The 22,187-nt window shown below is 42.3% G+C and overlaps 1 protein-coding gene across 1 annotated transcript in view; it reads right to left on the minus strand.

Annotated features, from left to right (window-relative positions):
* Nucleotides 1-10,918: 10,918 nt before the first annotated feature.
* RAPGEF4 (Rap guanine nucleotide exchange factor 4) overlaps nt 10,919-22,187 on the minus strand; it is a 234,699-nt gene continuing 223,430 nt past the window's right edge. Inside the window, exons 27-28 of the mRNA XM_027128182.1 lie at nt 15,193-15,247; nt 10,919-12,305 (exon numbers count right to left, since the gene is read on the minus strand). Of these exons, the coding sequence (XP_026983983.1) occupies nt 12,178-12,305; nt 15,193-15,247 (183 nt within the window). The 3' untranslated portion in view covers nt 10,919-12,177. The remainder of the gene's footprint in view (nt 12,306-15,192; nt 15,248-22,187) is intronic.

Genomic DNA, 22,187 nt, shown 5'->3' on the forward strand with positions numbered 1-22,187 from the left:
TTTGATAGAATTAGCTTGTGAAGCCACCTGGTCCTGGACTTTTGTTTGTTGGGAGTTTTTAAATCTCAGTTTAAATTTCATTACTTGTGATTGGTCTGTTCACATTTTCTATTTCTTCCTGGCTCCGTCTTGGGATATTGTACCTTTCTAAGAATTTGCCCATTTCTTCCAGGATGTCCATTTTATTGGCATATAGTTGCTTGCGGTAGTTTCTTATGATCCTTTGTATTTCTGTGGAGTCCAGTGTAACTTCCTTTTCATTTCTGATTTTATTGATTTGAGCCCTCTGTCTTCTTTTCTTGATGAGTCTGTCGATTTTGTTTGTCTTTTCAGAGAACCAGTTTACAGTTTCATTGATCTTTTCTGTTAAGTCTCTGTTTCATTTATTTCTGCTCTGATCTTTACGATTTCTTTCTTCTGTTAACTTTCAGTTTTGTTTGTTCTTATTTCTCTAGTTGCTGTAGGTGTAAGGTTAGGTTGTTTCTTTGAGATTTTTCTTGTTTCCTGAGGTAAGATTGTATTGCTATAATCTTCCCTCTTAGAACTGCTTTTGCTGGGTCCCATAGGTTTTGGATTGTCGTGCTTTCATTTGTCTCTGGGTAATTTTTGATTTTGTCTTTGATTTCTTCAGTGATCCATTGGTTGTTTAGTCACATATTGTTTAGCCTCCACGTGTTTGTGTTTTGTTTTTTTTTTTTTACATTTTTTTCTTGTAGTTGATTTCTAATCTCATAGCGTTGTGGTCAGAAAAGATGATTGATATGATTTCAATTTTCTTAAATTTACTGAGGCTTGTTTTGTAGCCCAGTATGTGATCAATCCTGGAGAATGTTCCATGTGCACTTGAGAAGAATGTGTATTCTGCTGCTTTCAAGTGGAATGTTCTATAAATATCAATTAACTTCGTCTCGTCTAATGTGTCATTTAAGGCCTGTGTTTCCTTATTTGCTTTCTGCCTGGCTATCTGTCCATTGATGAAAGTGAGGTTTTAAAGTCCCCCACTATTATTGTGTTACTGTCAATTTCTCCTTTTATGGCTGTTAGCATTTTCCTTATAATTTAGGTGCTCCTATGTTGGGTGCATACATATTTACAATTGTTATATCTTCTTGAATTGGTCCCTTGATCATTATGTTGTGTCCTTCTTTGTCTCTTGTACCAGTCTTTATTTTAAAGTCTATTTTGTCTGATGCGAGTATTGCTACTCCAGCTTTCTTTTGATTTCCAGTTGCATGGAATACCTTTTTCCATTCTCTCACTTTCAGTTTGTATGTGTCCCTATATCTGAAGTGGGTCCCTTGTAGACAACATATAACAACATATAAAGACAAGACAAAGGGTTTTGTTTTTGTATCCATTCAGCCAGTCAGTGTCTTTTTTTTTTTTTTTTGTGGTACGTGGGCCTCTCACCGCTGTGGGCTCTCCTGCTGCGGAGCACAGGCTGTGGACGCGCAGGCTCAGCGGCCATGGCTCACGGGCCCAGCCGCTCCGTGGCATGTGGGATCTCCCCGGACCGGGTCATGAACCCATGTCCCCTGCATCGGCAGGCGGACTCTCAACCACTGCGCCACCAGGGAAGCCCCAGTCAGTGTCTTTTCGTTAGAGCATTTAATCTGTTTATGTTTAAAGTCATTATTGATATGTATGTTCTAATTATTGCCCTTTTGTTAATTGTTTTGGATTTGTTTTTGTAGGTGTTTTTTTCTTCCTTTCCTTTTTTCTTTTGTGATTTGTTGGCTAACTTTAATGTTGTGTTTGGATTCTTTTTTTGTGTGTATCTGTTGTATTTTTTTGGTTTGTGGTTACCATCAGGTTTTGATATAGCAGTCTATATGTAAACAAGATTGTTTTAAGTTTCTGGTCTGTTAATTTCCAATATCCTGCACTTGTGCTCTCCTCTTCTCACAATTGCTGGTTTTGATATCATATTTGTGTGCAGATGATTTCCTACATTTACTATATGTTTGCCTTTACTGGTGAGCTTTTCCATTCATAATTTTCTTGTTTCTAGTTGTGGCCTTTTCTTTTCTGCCCAGAGAATTTCCTTTAGCATTTGTTGCAAACTGGCCTGGTGGTGCTTGTCTAGCTTTTGCTTATCTGTAAAGCATTTGATTTCTCCATTAAATCTGAACAAGAGCCTTGCTGGGTAGAGTGTTCTTGGTGGTAGGTTCCCTTTCATCACTTTAAATATGTCCTGCCACTGCCATCTGGCCTGCAGAGTTTCTGCCTAGAAATCAGCTGATAACCTTATGGGAATTCCCTTGTATGTTATTTGTTGCTTTTCCTTTGTTGCTTTTTTTTGCGGTACACGGGCCTCTCACTTTTGTGGCCTCTCCCGTTGCGGAGCACAGGCTCTAGACACGCAGGCTCAGCGGCCATGGCTCATGCGCCTAGCCGCTCCGCGGCATGTGGGATCCTCTCGGACCGGGGCATGAACCCGTGTCCCCTGCATCGGCAGGCGGACTCTCAACCACTGTGCCGCCAGGGAAGCCCGTCCTTTGTTGCTTTTAATATTTTTTCTTTGTCTTTAATTTTTGTCAGTGTGATTAGTATGTGTCTCCACGTGTTCCTCTTTGGGTATATCCTGCCTCGGACTCTCTGCACTTCCTGGGCTTGGGTTACTGTTTCCTTTCCCATATTAAGGAAGTTTTCAGCTACTTTCCCTTCAAATATTTTCTCAGGTCCTCTCTTTCTCTCTTCTCCTTCTTGGACCCCTATAATGCAAATGTTGGTGCATTTAGTGTTGTCCCAGAAGTCTCCTAGACTTTCCTCATTTCTTTCCATTCTTTTTTCTTTATTCTGTTCCATGGAAGTGATTGCCACCATCTGTCTTCCAGTTTACTAATCCATTCTTCTGCCTCAGTTATTCTGCTATTGATTCCTTCTAGTGTATTTTTCATTTCAGTTATTGTATTGTTCATCTCTGTTTGTTCTTTAGTTCTTCTAGGTCTTTGTCAAACATTTCTTGTATCTCAGTCTGTGCCTCCATCCTTTTTCCAAGGTCTTGGATCATCTTTACTATCATTACTCTGAATTCTTTTTCAGGCAGATTGCCTATCTCTGTCTGCACTTCACTTAGTTGTTCTTTTGGGGTTCTATCTTGTTCCTTCATCTGGGACATATTCCTCTGGTGCCTCATTTCGTCTAACTTTCTGAGTGTTCTGCAGGCTGCAGGTTGTAATTCTTCTTGCTTCTGCTGTCTGCCCCCTGGTGGATGAGACTAAGAGTCTTGTGCAGGCTCTCTGGTGGGAGGGACCAGTTCCTGCCCACTGGTGGCCAGGAGCTGGGTCTTGCCCCTCTGAGCAGGGCCGTGTCAAGGGGTATGTTTAGCAGGCTGCTGTGTCCTCAGGAAGACTTTTAAGCAGCCTATCTGCTGATGGGTGGGGCTGTGTTCCTGCCCTGTTGGTTGTTTGACCTGAGGTGTCTCACCACTGGAGCCTATAGGCTGTGGGGGTGGGGCCAGGTCTTGGTGGCCTCCAGGAGGGCTCACACCAGTGAGTACTCCCCAGAGCTACTGCCGCCAGTGTCTTTGTCCCTGCAGTGAGCCACAGCTGCCCCCCCACCTCTGCAGGTAGACCTGGCCCAATCTCTCATGAGGTCACTGCTTTTTTCCCTGGGTCCTGATGTGCACGAGACCTGTGTGCGCCCTCCAAGAGTGGAGTTTCTCTTTCCCACAGTCCTGTGGAATTCCTGCGATCAAACCCTGCTGGCCTCCAAAGGCAGATTCTCTAGGGGGGCTTCTCCTCCCATTGACAGACCCCCAGGCTGGGGAGCCTGACGTTGGGCCCAGAACTTTCACTCCTGTGGGAGATCCTCTCTGGTATAATTATTTTCCAGTTTGTGGGTCGCCCACCTGGCAGGTGTGCGATTTGATTTTATCGTGGGTGCTCCTCTCTCACCATCTTGTTGTGGCTTCTTTGTCTTTGGATGTAGGTTTTCTTTCTTGGTAGGTTCCAGCATTTTTTGTTCGTTGGTTGTTCAGCAGTTGTGATTTTGGTGTTTTCATAAGAAGAGGTGAGCTCATGTCCTTCTGCTATGCCATCTTGTCTCCATCTTTTGATGTCCTCTTTTACATCATCATGTTCATCCTTTTGCTGTTCATTGTAGTTATAATTGCTTTCACAATTAAATTTTTTTTGTTTTTCTTAGAAATCTACTGACTTATTTAAGTGATATACTTTCCTATTTAAGTGTTATACTTTCCTATTTTGATTATCTCTTTCCTATCGGGTCTTCTTTTCTATTTAGAGAAGAATTTTCAGTATTTTTTTTTTAGGATAGGCTTAGTGTTACTGTATTCTTTTAGTTTTTGCTTGTCTGAGAAATTCTTTATCTCTCCCTCTATTCTAAATGACAACCTTGCTGGGTAGAGTATCCTAGGTTGCAGGTTTTTTCCTTTCAGGACTTTGAATAAATCTTGTCACTCCCTCTGGCCTGTGAAGTTTCTGTAGAGAAAGCAGCTGATAGCCTTATAGGGGTTCTCTTGTGACTCTTTGTTTTCTCTTGCTGCCTTTAGAATCCTCTTTTATCTTTTATCTTTTTTTTTTTTTTTGCGGTACACGGGCCTCTCACTGTTGTGGCCTCTCCCGTTGCGGAGCACAGACTCCGGACGCGCAAGCTCAGCGGCCGTGGCCCACGGGCCCAGCCGCTCCGCGGCATGTGGGATCTTCCCGGACCGGAGCACGAACCTGTGTCCCCTGCATTGGCAGGCGGACTTTCAACCACTGCACCACCAGGGAAGCCCTAGAATCCTCTTTTACCTTTAACTTTTTCCATTTCAATTATGCTGTGTTTTGGTGTAGGTCTGTTTGGGTTCATCTTGTTTGGGACCCTCTGTGCTTCCTGTACCTGGATATGTTTCTTTCTTTAGGTTCAGGAAGTTTTCAATCATAATTTCTTCAAATATGTTTTCTTTTTTAAAATTATTTATTTATTTATTTATGGTTGCATTGGGTCTTCGTTGCCGCACACGGGCTTTCTCTAGTTGCAATGCGCAGGCTTTTCATTGCAGTGGCTTCTCCTGCTGTGGAGCATGGGCTCTAGGCACGCAGGCTTCAGTAGTTGTGGCACGCAGGCTCAGTAGTTGTGGCTTGTGGGCTCAGTAGGTGTGGCTCATGGGCTCAGTAAGTGTGGCTCGCGGGCTCTAGAGCGCAGGCTCAGTAGTTGTGGCATACGGGCCCAGTTGCTCTGCGGCATGTGGGATCTTCCCAGACCAGGGCTCGAACCCATGTCCCTTGCATTTGGTAGGTGGATTCTTAACCACTGCACCACCAGGGAAGCCCCAGATATGTTTTCTATCCACTTTTCTTTTTCTTCTCCTTCTGGGATCCCTATTATGTGTAGATTGGCTTGCTCTAAATTATCCCATAGGTCTTGCATATTGCTTTTTTCTTCCCACTTGCTTTTCTGTCTGTTGTTTTGATTGGGTAATTTCCATTAATCTATTTTCCAGATCATCTATTCTTTCTCCTGTGTTATTTAGTTTGCTATTTATTGCCTTCAGTTTTTGTTTTGGCAAATGAATTTTCATTGGCTCCTCTTTATAGTCTCTAGTTCCCTGTCACAGTGATTTGCATTTCTTTTTCCTTTGCTTTTTTTTTGGGCCACAACATTGCATCTTGTGGGATCTCAGTTCCCTGACCAGGGATTGAACCCAGGCCACAGCAGTGAAAGTGCTGAATCATAATCACTAGACCACCAGGGAACTCCCTGAATTTCTATTGATAGCCTTTTAAATTCCTTTAGTATTTTTATTACTTCCTTTTTAAACCTGGGGTCTCCTAGACTGGAGAGGTCTGTTTCATTGTTTGTTCTCTCAGGGGAATTCTTTTGTTCTTTAATAATAGAGTAATTGGGAGTAATTCCTCTGCTCTTTCATTTTACTTGGCTTTCTCTGAACTTAGGAGAAACAGTTATCTGCTGTGGTCTTGAAGTGCCGTTTTTATGTGGGAGTGCCCCTGTGTAGCCTATGTCAGTCTAATATTGTTGGTGTGAGGATTGTTTTTGGTATGGATGTCTGCCATATCTTTCCTCAGTGTGTGCTGGCTGTTATCCCCTCGTTAGGGTGTGTGATTGCTGTTGTGGTGACCAGAGCCTGCTCTGGCTGTTGAATGGGGCCTGCTCTTTGCTCTGGGGTTGTCACATCCCTGTGGGCATCAGGGTCTGCTCCCCAGTTGTTGGAGTAGAAGCCCTGAGATCCGTTTCAGAGCTGTGGTGTGAGGTAGGCATTACTGGAGCACTCCTGCTGGGAGAGGAGGCACTGAGTATTCCTCCACAGGAGCTGTCCACGTGGAAGTGCACTCTGTGGTGTCATTTGTCATGTGTTGTGTGGGCTCACGAAGTACACTGTTGTTGGCACTGCCCTCAGCATTGCCTCAACCCTGGGAATGCAGGAAATAAGTCTGGGTGTCCCTCAGGCACTGTGCTCACAAAGCCTCCGGCCCAGACCCACTGAAGTCTGGTACGCAGACCTGCTGTAGTCATGCACCTGGACACGCAGTGGGAGCTACAGTAATCAGCTCACATGCCAGCCCTGTCTCCTCGTGAGTGAACCCACAAAGCCCGCTGCTGTTAATGCTGGACCCACCACCACCATGGGAGCACCAGCAATCTGCTTGGATATCCTGCAAGCGCTGAGCTTACAGAGCTACTGGAGGCGTAAATCCCAGGAATTCGCAGTTGTGGGGAACTGGCTCAGATTTCAGACCCACCTCCGTGTGTGCGCAGTCCACAGGTGCTTGCATGCTCCCAGGGCTCAGAGGCAGAGCCGCGCCAGCCGTGAGCATGCTGAGAATGGGGCTGCTGTGGTGGGACCCCACCCCTCCTTTCATATGCAGCTTAACAATGGGGTTTTTATGGCAGACCTGGGCTCCATCCTGTGCAAACCCCTCGTTGTGGCCTGGACCACACTCCAGTCCCTTTGGGCTGTCTCTGTGCAGCCAACCCTAGTCCTCTCCCTGGGTCTGCACAAGGACAACGTTGTATGGTTCCACTTAGATGACGTAACTTCCAAATCCATAAGAGTGAAGCGGTAGTTTGCAGGGGCTGGGGGGAGGGGGAAGTCGAGAGTTATTATGTAATAGGTAGCTTCAGTTTAGGTTGATGAAAAGTTTTGGAGATGGATAGCAGTGATGGTTGCACAACAGTGTGAATGTACTTCATGCCACTGAACTGTGTACTCAGAAATGCTTAGAATGGTATATTTTATGTTATGTGTATTTTACCACAACAAAAAATTAAAAAGTGGCCCAGTGTAGACCAAGTAAGGAGGAAGAAGGATGTTTGACTCTGTGTGGGTTCTTCTGGGTCTGCCACTGCTCTTTAATATTTGCCATTATGCACAATTCCCTCTGCCCTACGTTTTAAGCCTGCATCATAAGTAATTAAGGAATTAGATTTGACACATGTGGCATCCACAGTGAGGTACCATAAAGCAATGGCCCTGCCCCGTAAGGGCTGCCATTAGAAATGCAAGCCCTGCCTTTAGCACTTCGGGCTTCCTACTGCTCTGGGGTAAAAGATGAAGCTCCTTAAAAAGACCTTGCAAGGCTGTGCACACGCTGAGCCCAACTTAGGTCTCCAGCACACCTTGAAGCCTGCTCACCCTTGCTCTCTCTGCTCTTCCACGGTGAGCTTTCCACCATCAGTTCTTCGTGCCGCCAAGGTTGTTTCCTCCTTAGAACGTATTCTCTCCTCTCTCTGCTTAGTTAGCATTTTCCTCCTTCAGTGTTCAGGTCAACTGTTCCTGCACAGAAAACATTTCCTCACCTCAGATCAGGTTAAATCCTCTTACTACATGTTCTGGCAACCCCACATCCTTTCTTGGAAGTGATTTTATATTTGTTTGTTTCTTTATTTGATTACTCTTCTGTCTTTCCCAATAGGTGATAAGCTCTAGGAGAACAGGGATCCTCTAGCTTTTCTCACATTGAATCCTGAGCTCCTAGAGGGCCTGGCACTCACTCATAAGCCCCTCAATCATTATTGGCTAGTGAATGAATGAATAGAAAGATAACTAACAATATCAAACTAAGTCAAAGATTCTTCTCCAGTTTATAAGTCATTGATGCTGTGACCTGCCCATCGAATACATTCTTCTCCATGTAAGACACATAGAGAAAGTTAAGATTATTTCACAGCAAGAGATGTAATAAATTTTATTTTTATTTATTTATTTATTTATTTTGCGGTACATGGGCCTCTCACTGTTGTGGCCTCTCACGTCGCGGAGCACAGGCTCCGGACGCGCAGGCTCAGCGGCCATGGCTCACGGGCCCAGCCGCTCCGCGGCACATGGGATCCTCCCGGACTGGGGCACGACCCTGTGTCCCCTGCATCGGCAGGCAGACTCCCAACCACTGCGCCACCAGGGAAGCCCAAGAGATGTAATACATTTTAGATTGACAGCAAAAAGAAAGCTATCCAAGGTAGGGGTTCATTTTTACAACACTGCATATTCTATGTTGATTTTTCAAAAAAAAATTATAAGTACAACTTGAAACCAGAATGACACTTAAGTTTCTCCCACTGGTAGTTATTGAACCTCATTCATATTTCAGAGGAAATACCATTGAATTCAGGAGAAATCTATTTAACCTGCATGACATTCAAAAATTGCTGGAAAAGCTTAGCTCCTGTACACTGTGCCAGTGACCTTGCTAAGCAGGTATGTGAAACACTTAAATGTATAATTTTGTACAGGTGCTTTTGGTAAAAACATTCTTTCTTCTTTCTTATATCTTCCAGCTAACCTCATTATCCTCCTTGCGACCCTGTAGGCATCTCATTTTCTCTTGGCTTGTTTGCAAATTTTAAAATATTAACTGCATCTCCTGCTTCAGGAAGAGTTGTTTGGCTCCTACTCTCCATTTTTACTGTGTGAATTCTTTTACTTCGCCATCAGTACCTTGAATAATGGAGTTTAATGCATTTTCAAAGAAGCCAGACATAATTAAAAATCTCTTATCTTTATTAAGTAAAGCAATACTTATTCTCATTTGGAAGACCAAGGGGAATATACATGGGAGAATATGTATTAATTTTGAATAATGTGGAAACTATATTAAAATAAGGTCATAAGGGGTCAGTCACCATGGAGTTGGGGAAAAGAAGCTGTCATGTAGGATACCAGCTTTTAAGTAAGATAGGAGTAAGGAAGAGTAAACAAGAGCAAGGATGCCCAAGGGATAGGCTGTCAGCTTAATTTGTCAGCTTTTAAAATTTTCTAAGGAAAGGAAAACTACATAATGGTGGAAAATCATTATATATTATATAAGGGAAACTTTGCAGCTGATACTGAAGTCTATGAGATAGTAAAATGCTGAAAAATAATGACTTCAATAAAATTTATTCAGTGACTTTTTTTTATTCTCTAGTAAATCCTAGGCTTTGTGTCTGACTCTGGATAGGAGGCGTAACATTGCATAAAACACCACCCTGTACCTGGGGACCTTGAATGATTACATAAATGAACACAGAAAGGCATTTGGCTGCCTTAGTGTTTCTCAAAGAGGCCTTTAACTGTGGATGTTAAAAGGGATTACAGGAACTTCTCTGGTTGCGCAGTGGTTAAGAATCCACCTGCCAATGCAGGGGACACGGGTTTGAGCCCTGGTCCGGGAAGATCCCACATGCCGCGGAGCAACTAAGGCCAAGTGCCGCAACTACTGAGCCCGCACGCCTAGAGCCTGCGCTCCGCGGCAAGAGAAGCCACCGCAATGAGAAGCCCATGCACTGCAACGAAGAGTAGCCCCCGCTCACCGCAACTAGAGAAAGCCCGCGTGCAGCAATGAAGACCCAACACAGCCAAAAATAAATAAATTTATAAAAGGGATTACAGCAGGACTTCTCAGAGCCTTGAATATGTTAATGAACATTGGGAATCATTTCTAAGGGGGTATATTATATTATCGTTCCCAAATTTTTGAAGATGTCATCTTGGTTTTGTGTTTTGCTCTGCAATTGTGCGTGTTTTGGGAGGAACAGCTTATGAACTTGTGAGGTTTTTTTTTTAACATCTTTATTGGAGTATAATTGCTTTACAATGTTGTGTTAGTTTCTGCTGTACAACAAAGTGAATCAGCTATATTATAGTATACGTATATCCCCATATCTCCTCCCTCCCACCCTCCCTATCCCACCCCTCTTGGTTGTCACAAAGCACCAAGCTGTTCTCCTTGGGCTATGCGGCTGCTTCCCACTCGCTATCTATTTTACATTTGGTAGTGTATATATGTCCATGCCACTCTCTTGCTTCGTCCCAGCTTACCCTTCCCCCTCCCCGTGTCCTCAAGTCCATTCTCTACTGAACTTGTGAGATTATAGCCTGGAATACACTCTGGAAAATGCTGACGTTAAAAAACAGACATGGGTCCGGAAATTAAATAATTTTGGAAAATTTTTCATCAAATAGTATACCAATTGCTTAAATCACTGAGAAATTGTGTAGGACCTATAACAGGCAGCTCTAAAATCTCGTGCCTCTTCATAGCAGCAGTATTCCTAATAGCTGAAAAGTGGCAACCACCCAAATGTCCATGAATTGATAAATGGGCAAACAACATGTTGTATATCCATATCATGGAATATTATTCAGCTGTAAAAAGGAATGGAGTACTGATACCTGCTACAATGTGGATGGACCTTGAAAACATTACGCTAAGTGAAATAAACCAGACACAAAAGTCTCCATATTATATGATTCCATTTAAACAAAATGTCCGGAATAGGTAAATCCACAGAGACAGAAAGCAGATTAATGGTTTCCAAGGACTGGTGGGAGATGAAAATGAGGAGTGGCTGCTAATGGGTATGGGGTTTATTTAAGGGATAAGGAGAACATTCTGGAATTATATAGTGATGATGGTTGAACAATCTTATGAATATATTAAAAACCACCAAATTGTACACTTTAAAAAGGTGACTTTTAGAGTATGTGAATTTTATTTCAATGAAAAGAAATCCAGGATCCCATCATACCAGATGGTTATCTCTCCCATATTATAGTAATTGAGAACAACACACCTTTTCTTGTCACAATTATATTTAATGAAGATAGTAGCTGTTATTTACAGAAGATATACATACATACAATTCCTACACATTAAATGTAGCCTAATTGTGAAAACAGGAAAAAATGTACTCCAAAATTACATACTAAATAAAATAAATAAAAAGTAATTATTTGGCACAATATCTATCATGTAGCAAATAAATAACTCTATACCATTGATTGAATGAACTATTTATAATATTTGAAAGTGCAAAACAATTGCTGAAAATTAAGATATATGTGATAACATTTAAGTCCAGAAAATATGTGGGTTTTTTTAATCAGTAACAATAATTAGCCAATAGTAAAGGTTTTTTTTTAATGCCCAGGAAAATAATTTTGAAAAATGTTTTCTGAATATTGTGCTCTTTTGAAGTGTCTTTTTTTTTTTTAATCTTAACACTAGCAATTTTAAGAACCTTGGAGTTTCTCAGTGGAATTCTTATATATGTACTCCTGATTTGTAAGTTTAAAAAAGTTACATTGTAAACATAAATATTATTCTATATGTCATTCAGAAATTACAGACCAGTCCTCCCTAAATTACATAAGCAGCCAGAATGTTTTGTAGTAACGTGGTCGGGTACAGTTCCTTCAGAGGTAAAACTATGAAGATGGAAGAATACAGTCTCTAATTTGGAGTTACACGGATTCCTCAACCCCTTCCAAAACCTCCATGCTCAAATCAAAATGTTGAGTTAGAAATTATGAAACTATACCACCAACGATGCAGGCAAATAAATACCATTTGTAGCACATCTCATCCTGTAAACACTCCTAGAAAAAAATATCAGCTTGATACTTCTCTTGACAATGATATTTCTACCATACTCTTCATGTGGGTCTTATTTTATGTTTCAGCAAAGAAGATGGCACAACTGGAAATAAAATACGGTGACTACAAACGGGGGATTCCTAAGCTAGTGTGTGCAAGCTGTGTGCAAGTCAAAGAATTTCTTCTTTTGTCATGACGCTGGTAAGCTGAATGCAGCACTGAGATGTCTCAGGATGGGTTTTTGCTTGTTTTATAGAGTTCTCTAGTGACAATACAGTGAGTACTAGCATAAATGGCATTTTTGAAAGATTGTGGACTGGACGCAAACCGTTGTTCTGAGCACTTTAAATGTCTATGGTCGACGAGGCTCTAATCTGTGTGACATCTGTGATAAAGTTCTCTGGTTGTCAATCACATTTAATTGTCGTACATAACTCCGGACATCCTGATGGTTTTTATTAGCCTGAGCTGCATCAGGATCTGTTGAAGGAGAAAAGAGCAGGATTAGCGTTGCATAATATATGGATATAAGATACAGCCTTATTTACTCCAGCTTTTACATTTATCATAAATTCCTGGGTCCCATCAAGACCTTTCAACATGTTATATTCATTGAAATGTTTCTACTTGGATGTTCCATCTCCTCCCTCCCACCCTATTCTTCCCCTGGAATCACATATTTTGATCATTTTCCTTTGCATTACATATTGTAAAAAAAAAAAAAAAAAAAAGGGCATCAAATAAAAGTGAAAGCATCGCCTGACAGCCCTGGTTATACATGAAAATTGTTTGCCCTTGCCGTCCCACCTGTGTCTCACACTCCCTTTGATCCAGATGAGGACTAATGGCATAGTTTTCATTAGCTCCTAACAAAAGCACTTAACACCTGGGCTGAACTGAAGCAAGCAAGTGTGAGACTAGTAAGTCCGACTCCCCTCATTACTTGCATACAATATACAGCATTATTGCCTAGATTGTGTGTTCTTAGAGACTGTCCATACTCAGAAAAAAAAAAGAAAAATCAACTCGGGCTGAAGGCATGACTTGTGCCCGACCTTCAATTCTCCGATGCTATTTGTTCTGAAATCCCAATTACCATTCTATTCTCATCCACTCCCCAAAGCACTCGAGCAGCAGAGCTATCTGAAGTTAACCAATTTCCCTAAAACTAGGCTGAAAGAAGAATCAAAGGCTCAGATCCCTACACAGCAAATAGACATGAATGAGGAAGGCCATTTGACAGTGGTGAACTGGAAACACAGTTCCCTTCAGAAGTGACTACGCAGCTCTTGCATGCTGATGCCATGTGGGGATCTGCACCCTGAGTGGCCGGATCTTCCTTTTTTTCTAGAGAAATGAGAAATCTGGATTTCTTCTCTGGGAATTCTTCCATTTTTGAATGGTGACATTATTTCACAATAAAAGGGAAAAAAAGCTCCGTTTAGATCCAACACCTTGGCCATGGTCCCTGGGTGGCCTCTGCCCTGTGGCTCCCTGGTGTGGGACACTGGGAGTGGCCAGGCCAGCCTGGACTCTGGACCAGTGTTCTTTCCGCCATAGCACACTGCCTTCTGCAGTCCATCTGTTCTCTTTAGACCCACACACCACTCCCAGAGACAATTAGAATGCCATCTGCATGAGGGGCGAAGGGGAGTGCTGCAGGTCTGAACGCAGAAAAGCAGAGAAAAGATACAAAGGCCCCCACTTGCTCTAAGAAGAAACTCATCAGTATAATTATCACATATAAATAATGCCACAGTGTTTAATTTCCTCGCTTGTCACTGGCAGTGTACTCTACATTTACAATATAGTGTAATTACATTGTACATATTCCCACAATGTTTATGAATCTATTCTTATAGCTTTATCTATAGATTTTTGACTTCGGAGCTAAGCAGCTGTTGTTTACCAGCAGTTACTGATAACTTCAACAAATGCAGTGGAGATTTGTATATATAAAATTTCCCCCCATGTCTCTAGGAGATATAGGAGAACGTAGGAGTTACTTCCAAAGAAGTTTATAGAACAAAATATATTCTATCTTGGTTCTTCTCTGGTTCTTGGACCTCATGGAGAACCTTCTCAAGGCTTTGAACCCTCTTAGGCACACAGCATTTGTGTTTAATTTCAGGAATTTCCTAGAACCCCCTGAAGGGCCATGGATTCTAGGTTATAAACCTTTGTTGTGTAGACTGGCGTCACTTATATATTCTCATACTCACTTGTATAACTGCCTTATGATCGTGTCTTTATACATATAGTAAATCACTAGATGAAGAGATATGAGAGACTGTAATTCTGGCAGAATCCACATAAGATCAGTTGATGAGGTGCAAGCCTGCACCTTTTGGAAGGAAGAGGAGGCATAATCATTTGAATCAAGTTTTTAAAGACCTTGCTCCCCAAGTCAAGACTATTTTTCCTAGATTTCCCCCCCGGGCATTAAAAAATGAATGTTTAGCAGTTCTGGTATCCTGTGTTAGCAGACCCTCGCTTTGGGCCAGTCCTGTGCTAGGAAGAGCAAAGATAGCTCTGATGAATAAAACAAGAAGCTTTTAGCCTCTGAGCACTAGGTTTATTGGAGGGGATGGTACTGGTAGCCTCGAAGTCATGTCAAATTATCATGTTAAGTTAATGAGCCCAATGACTTCAATGACTCATACAATGAAGTTATTAGCACAAAACTTTCTAGGGGCTACCTTCTCACTCCCAGACCGGCTGCAGGGAGCCAAAGCTCCAGCCCCTACCCAAAGTCCTAGTCCAGAGGAGACAGTAGCACTGGCCTGGCAGGGTGATCTGCTGCGATGATGCAACTTAACTCCCAACAGTTTAAACTTGCTATTTATTATTAGTGACGCTTTTCTATTAAAGCATTGTATTATACCAGTTTCTGTACAGATTTAAGAAAAACACCTTAATTCACCTAGAAATTCTAGAAATATAATATGAATTCCTGCTGTGGGACCTTTTACACATGTACTTACAGACATTGATGCCTTCTCGCAACACCCCAAGAGACAATATTGTCTCTCCCAGTTTATAAACGACAGAATGAGTCATTACGAGTTGATGTGAGTTTCTCAACGTGAAGCAGTGAGTCATAAAGAGAGTTGGTTAGAGTCAGGATTTGTTGGCAATCATGCCTTAGTTGTCTATCCACTCTGTTAAGAGCAGATGAATTCTCTAAGTTCATTCATAAAATAATATTCTTATGGTTATTTTAAATGCAAGGCCCCTATCCCATGGGATTCGTGGTCCAAAGGGTCTCTGACACCATCAAATATTGTCCAGACTTCTAGAATGTCTCAGTAGCCTCACTGAAAAGGACTTAGCCACCAAGATCCATATTGCAGCGGCATTAACTTACTGAAGGGTTGGCTCCTGCAGTATCTCACCGTTCTGGCAGTATTTGCAATCATGCGCTAAAAAGAATAAAAAGAAGAACTGAAATGCAGGTAAACTTAGTGTAGAATCCAAAAAAGAAAACAAACCGTTATTTATTTCAGCAATAACTGGGAGCACAAGAAACAGCAGGTTCTGAGATGTGGATTATCTGGAGGCAACTGGTTGACGTCTAACCTGTTTAATCACTTGAAAGAGGCACCCACCCCCGCATGCCCCCCTCCCACGCATACAAGGTATTTGTCAGGTGAGGAATACTAGTGGCATAACTCTCCTCTAATTGCTTGTTCCTCAAGATGTAAAAAGCAGGCTGTCGTTCCTGAGAAATGGACCTTACTCCTCAGGACTCGTTTTTACCATCCTTTCTTGAGGTCACTGTGAATTTGCAAGAGAACCTGTAACTATTCTAGATCTGGAGAATGGTTAGCTTGTCAAGTTCCTCACAGTAAACAGGACTCAATAATGAGGTGTTTGATGATATTCATGGAACAATCATAGACATTCTATGGCCACATTTTTCCTATACACTATGCATTATTAACCTTTCTCATCTTCCAGCAAAAGTGTGTGTTTTAATGTTCACCTTAATTATGTGATTCCCTCCCTCCTTCCTTCTTCATCCTTCCTGATTATAACACTAACATGCATATTTTAGAATATCGTTTCAGACAGTAACTTCAGTTATATTTTGGTACATTTCCTTCTAATACTTTAAAAAATACATAAGCATGTGTTTCAAAAAACGGAAGTCATAACGTACATGTTTGTTTTGATCTGAATCTTTTCATATGGCATTATGACTTTTCCATGCCATTTGCATTTTAAAATCCTTTTTAAATAAGCAGGTATTCAGTCATGTGGATGGATCATAATTTATTTAACCTTTTAATTTTGTCATTAAGCGATCTCAATTTCTAAGTTTTGGTTGCCATAAAAACTTATAAGGAAACCTTTTGAACTGTGCTCAACTTAGTTAAAAACAAGAAAAGAAAGAAAGAAAGAAATGAAGGACAAGAAACGTAAGGAAAAATATCAGGGAGACTGAAGCACTGTTTCTGAGTCACTATGTACATTTCTTGCTCGTGGTATTTTAAGGGTAACTTGTAACCTTTCAGGACACAGGGACCCCCAGTCTCTGTGTAACATCTCAGGACACTTTTGCTCTCAAGGCGGTCCGCAGAGATGGTGGATTAATTAATTCTAACACTAGTAGAAAATCTGTTAAGGCTCCAGCCAGGAAAAGAGACTTTCTAATCTCTGAGTGGCTATTTAATTCCAGTCCTTGCTTTTTTTTCTCCTGGAACCTTGGCTTGCCAAAATATAGAAAATGGCTCTGAGAAAACTGATGTAGTGTTAAAAAAAAAAAAATCAACCTATTTGGCAGGGAAATTTTTTCATAGAAGAGTTGGAACTTTACAAATATGTACAGGTGAACATTCATAATACCTCACTAAATACTGCTCTGAGGCCTGTGGCATGCACCAAGTGACATCTGTCTGCACTGGGTAATTTCTCATACACAAAGAGGCACTTGGAAAAGTTAGAACTTCACTTTCATAAAGGTTCCTGCAAACCAGGACGTCTGTTGATCAGCATGAGAAATATATTACAAATACCTCCAAGAAAATGTAACATACAATGTATAATTAGCCTCTGATATATGGAGCCCTGAAATAAACAGTAACTACGATAATTTTCCTGCTAATTTACTTTAAGTTGTTTTTTCGCTTCTCCAGGGGCTTTGCATTTGAAGGGCACAAGTATATTCCATGTAGAATTATTGTAATTCTTCAGATATTGAATGGAGTGTAATTACTGAAAACCCTGGGAAATGCTGCCAGTGTGCCCCTCCAAAGAATAATAAAACAATTAGCAGGGGTCAGAAACCTCTTCCTATACCATTTTGTAGGGAGTAATTGTTCTGCTTTTCAGTTTTGAAAGCTAAAACATTTCATTCTGACTTTGGTTTTGGACTGCTCTTTACAGCTATACTCTGAGGCTTCATAATTTTTAGCTCATTATGTAGTTTAAAACGTGAGAACAATTGTTTAAATCAGTAATTTCCAGCTCTGGAGTTCATTCTACCTTTCTAAATCTTTGATTAATTTTAATAATGGTTTTAATTTTGACGTGTCCCTTTTAATTGTACTCAAAGATAACTTCAGTTTAACTTTGCAATCCAAATCTGGCTTTGCAATGAGGCCCGTTCTTTCCCTTTGAGGTGGCCGCACAATAATGTAATATGTAAACCCTTAGTAACAGCACCCGGACTCTACTAGCACTGCTGGTTAATGCAGTTACAGAATGCTTTCACAAGGCCAAAGAAGGGTTAACTTGTTATTTCTAACCCCACCCTCTTTTGCACCCACTGACACATGCAATATTTAATATGCTGCTAACAGCTACAAGGTGCTTTCCTGGGGCTGCAGAAGGAGACTTCAGAAGGCCCCTTCTTCCTTTGTCTCCAGGGGCCTAAGGCCATCAAAGCCTGCCTACAAATAATGGCTCCCCACTATTTAAAGGCATCAGCAACGAGGAGCTCATCACCTCCAAGGACAGCCCCTTGCAGTTTTAGACATGTATGACTACTGGACATTTCTTTATCATTTTGAGTCCAAGTCCCTTTTTTTTTCCACATCATTATTGAAGTATAATTGCTTTACAATGTTGTGTTAGTTTCTGCTGTGTAACAAAGTGAATCAGCTATATGTATACATACATCCCCATATCTCCTCCCTCTTGCGCCTCCCTCCCACCCTCCCTATACCCCTTTGCTTTTCACCCCACTAATCCTAGTTCTGAACTCTGGAGGCACAACACATGTGTTTAGTTCCGCTTTAAGGGGACAGTTCTTTAAATACTTGAAGGCAGCTATCACGGACATCTCTTCACCCCCAAGTCTTTTCTGGTTCAGCCTAAATTTTCCCACTTTCTTCACCAGTTTCTCATAAGTTTGAGGTATCTTGTGGATAGTGTCTAGCGCGGTGCCCTACCCTAAGCAAATCACAGAGTGCAGAAGAAACACGATTCTCCTTCCTCGATCTAGATGATGCTACACATCGAAGTCCACGATTTAAAAAAAGCCACACTGCTGACATCTGAACTTATAGTGAATTAAACCTCTCAGCCCTCTTCACTGAGCTTCCTTCTCTATAGACGTGCAGATGGTTTCTTGGACCAAAGTGGAGGGTTTTGCATTGATCTCCACTAAAAGCCATCCAGTTAGTCTTTCTATTCTTCCGCAGGCTTAAGCCTCACATGTCATTTCTGACGGCAGATGACTGTTCATTCATTGCTGTTCCCAGTGAAGGTTGGCAGAAACTAAGGTTAAAAGACATAGGCTTTATTATCCAACTGCCACAGCAGGGATGAAGCCAAAAGTTATACCCTAGGCTTTGTGGCGCTGCCAGAGCTCGCTGGCCTGCCTGGAGCAGACCAGGCAACTTTCCTACCAAGCCAGGCCAGTGGGAAGATACCTGATCACTCCAAAGCAGAGCTTCTCATCTTTTTTCTTCTCCCATCCCAGCTAACCTGAGGTTATGGCATGCTCCTGTTAGTAACTGGCTTGTTAAAACAGTGATTTGTAATTCAGGGGCAAGGTGAGGGGAATGTGTTCCTTTAGAAGGCGCCTGAATCAGTGCAGGTGGGCAGTGTGAGCCCCTCTTCGCACCTGACCTGACTCTGATACAGCCCCACCCCCTGCTGGGAAGCCCCACCTTAGGGTGTGCTCGTCAGCCTGCCCTGGAGGATGCTAGCCAAGAAAGTGGTCCACAGTCAGAATGCCAGGCTTCCCCTTGGGAATCCACATTCCAAATTTCCCACAGCCACCACTTGCCTTGGGACTAATGCAAAGTACAGGTTTTCAGAGCTTCTTTGCAAGAATTAATATGCTCATACAGTTTTTCGTCTACAGGGCTGAGAAGTGGACCCAACTGAAAGCTGATGGACCTCCCTCTGGACGTGAACTCACACGGGGAAGCTCAGAAGGGAAAAATAAGGTAGCAAGAGAAGGCTTCTGTAACTACCCTCAGGTATTATTTATTTCTTCTTTTTCTTCAGTGTTTATGTATTTATTTGGAAGTAATTTCAAACTTCCAGAAAATTTGCAAGAGGAGTCCAGAGAACTCGCATACAACCTGGTGAATGACTCTTAACAAGAACAACCACCTTAAGGGCACTTCCCAGGCGTCGGGCCTGTCCTGTTCGGCAGCTCACCGGGACAGCTGATCAATGGTGAGAGTCTGATCTGGACGAAGGCGTAGACAGCGCATGCCCAGTGACACTGTGTCAGGTATTTATTTCTTTATCAAGCTGAAAACAGAGCGACTCAGAAGCAGATGTCCTGCCTGGGGCCTGAGTTGCACAGTGACCGGCACAAAGATGCTGTCCAGAGAGGGAGTGGCCAGCTGTACGCACTTGAGCCCGGCCCAGGAGAGAGGCCCTGAGGCTGTGGTCCCAAACACAGATCTCCCTCAAGCTCGGATGCAAGTAATTCCTTCTCCTTGAATCCAGTGAGGGGTCAGAGGGGGCTCTTCTCAGATGGGGTCCTCGGGGCCCAGGCCTCCCCATTTACCTTCTGTGGCACCCTCCCCTCGGGGGCAGGCTGGCCACCTTACACCTTCACTCCTATCCAGATGGTCGATGACCCACCAGGCCTCCCCAGCCGTCTCTGGCTTTTCTGGCCAGCTCTGTATAGACTCTTGTGCCCCGTCTAAGCTCTCCTGTCCCTGAAGGGGAGTGGACTTTCATGTCTGTTTTTCAAGTTCAGGCCAGCAGGCCCTCCAGGCAACACCACCGTGCACTGTTCCTCTCCCAACCTCCTACGCACAGCCAGCTGCCAGATGAGCCTGCCTCTTCTTAGGCCACGCTCGCTCTCTGCTCCAAGTCCCTTGAGAAGGTGCTCCCAGATGTCAGGCGTCTTCTAAACGCCCGCCCTCAGACGTTTTTGTCTTTCCTTCTGTTGCCCCTTGAGATCTTTGCCCTCCTTGTTCTTAATGTTTGTAAATTGCTTTTTCTTTTCTTCTTTCTGCCCCTACTCATTGGACTCTGCCCCCGTCCATATGCCTGTCAAATCTAGGATCTCAGTCAGCTACTCCTTGCTTACCATGGGTAAAACCACATTCACACCATTCTGTTTATTTCACTCAGACCCTCATATATTTGGGACAAGAATGTTTTTCCACATGTATATCCAGAAATATATTTGTCTCTCACCTGCAAAGACTGTGCCCATGACAGCAACCAAGTGGAATTAAAGGCAAGGTGAGGACCAGAGATAAAAGATAAAAGGGCCCAGGAGCTGAGCCAGTCTTCACCGTATCCCTGAGGAAGAACCCCGGCCCCTCTTCTGGCCTACGGATCTTTAATATCCAGGAGGTGAGTGACACACAGATACAAGCATGTAACAGGCATGATGCTCATGGTATATTGTACATACAATGGCCATGGGGACATGGCAGCTCAGGTGTCTGTGCAGGCGCTTGCAGAATATTGTGCATCTCTGAACGCAGGGAAGGACACTGAAGGACTGACACGATTAGCACTACAGGGAGGAGGGTGGACAGAATAGTGTCGAGTGAGGAACAGAAAGCTAAGGGAGCCATTTTGCGTAAGGTATCGGTACATACCGATCGGTACATTCTGCTTAATCAGCTTTTCTGATAAAATAGAAAATGCTTTTGGATTAAATCTTTGTTACATAAATTCCTTTATAAATGCTTTAGTGTACTGTCCTATCTCACTAAGTCCAACACTGGAATATAGTTGGGTTATTCTTTTACTCAACAAACACTTTTACTCAAGTATTTCTTGCATACTTCTGATATGCCAGACACCTTTTTGGGTGCTAGAGAAACCAAACGGATAAGATACTTGGTCTAGGACATTTACATTCTAGTGGAGAAGACAGGCAATGAGGAGGCAATAAAGATCATCTTAGAATGTGAAACCAGCTGTCAAAGCAAGGTTATCTGTTGAGATCCAGCTGTCTGGCGAGGTGTGGATGGTAGAAGAATATTTGAAGGATGGTCAGGGAAGACCACTCGGAGGAGGGACACATGAGCTGAGACCTGAATGATGTGAAAGTGTCAGAGTGGTGAAGACTGAAGGAAGACAATTTTGGGCAAAGGTAACAGCTAGTGCAAAGGCCCTGAGGCAGAAAGGAAAAGAAAGAAGGTTGGTCTCACCAACTTGGACTGAATACAGCGTAGATGAAGTGTGAGATGAGGCTGGACGGGGACTCAGGGTAACAAGTCTGGATTTGATTATATTTAACATGGTTTTATTTTCCTCTGATACAGGAAGTTACCTCTCTTTGCGTTTTGCTTTTTCACATTTTTTTTTAAATTGAAGTATAGTTGATTTACAATATTGCGTTTGTTTCAGGTGTACAGCAAAGTGATTCGGTTATGCATATATATGTAAATATATATATTTTTCAACTATAGTTTATTACAAGATATTGACGGTAGTTCCCTGTGCTATACAGTAAATCTTTGTTGTTTATCTTTTTTATATACAGTAGTGTGCATCTGTTCATCCCAAACTCTCAATTTATCCCTCCCCCAACCCTGCTTCCCCATTGGTAACCCTGTTTGTTTTCTATGTCTGTGAGTCTCTTTCTGTTTTGTAAATAAGTTCATTTGTATCATTTTTTTAGATTCCACATATAAGTGATATCATATGACATTTGTCTTTGTCTGGCTTACTTAGTATGATAATCTCTAGGTCCATCCATGTTGCTGCAAATGGCATTAATTTATTCTTTTTTATGGCTGAGTAATATTCTATTATATATATATATATACACACACACACACACACACACATATATTTTACATATCTATATACACCACATCTGCTTCATCCATTTATCTGTCAGTGGACATTTAGGTTGCCTCCACGTTTTCGCTATTGTAAATAGTGCTGCTATGAACACTGGGGTGCGTGTATCTCTTCTAT

This window comes from Aethalodelphis obliquidens, unplaced genomic scaffold (assembly GCF_003676395.1).
Source record: "Aethalodelphis obliquidens isolate GAN/ISIS:26980383/991018 unplaced genomic scaffold, ASM367639v1 scaffold2, whole genome shotgun sequence".
NCBI lineage: Eukaryota > Metazoa > Chordata > Mammalia > Artiodactyla > Delphinidae > Aethalodelphis > Aethalodelphis obliquidens.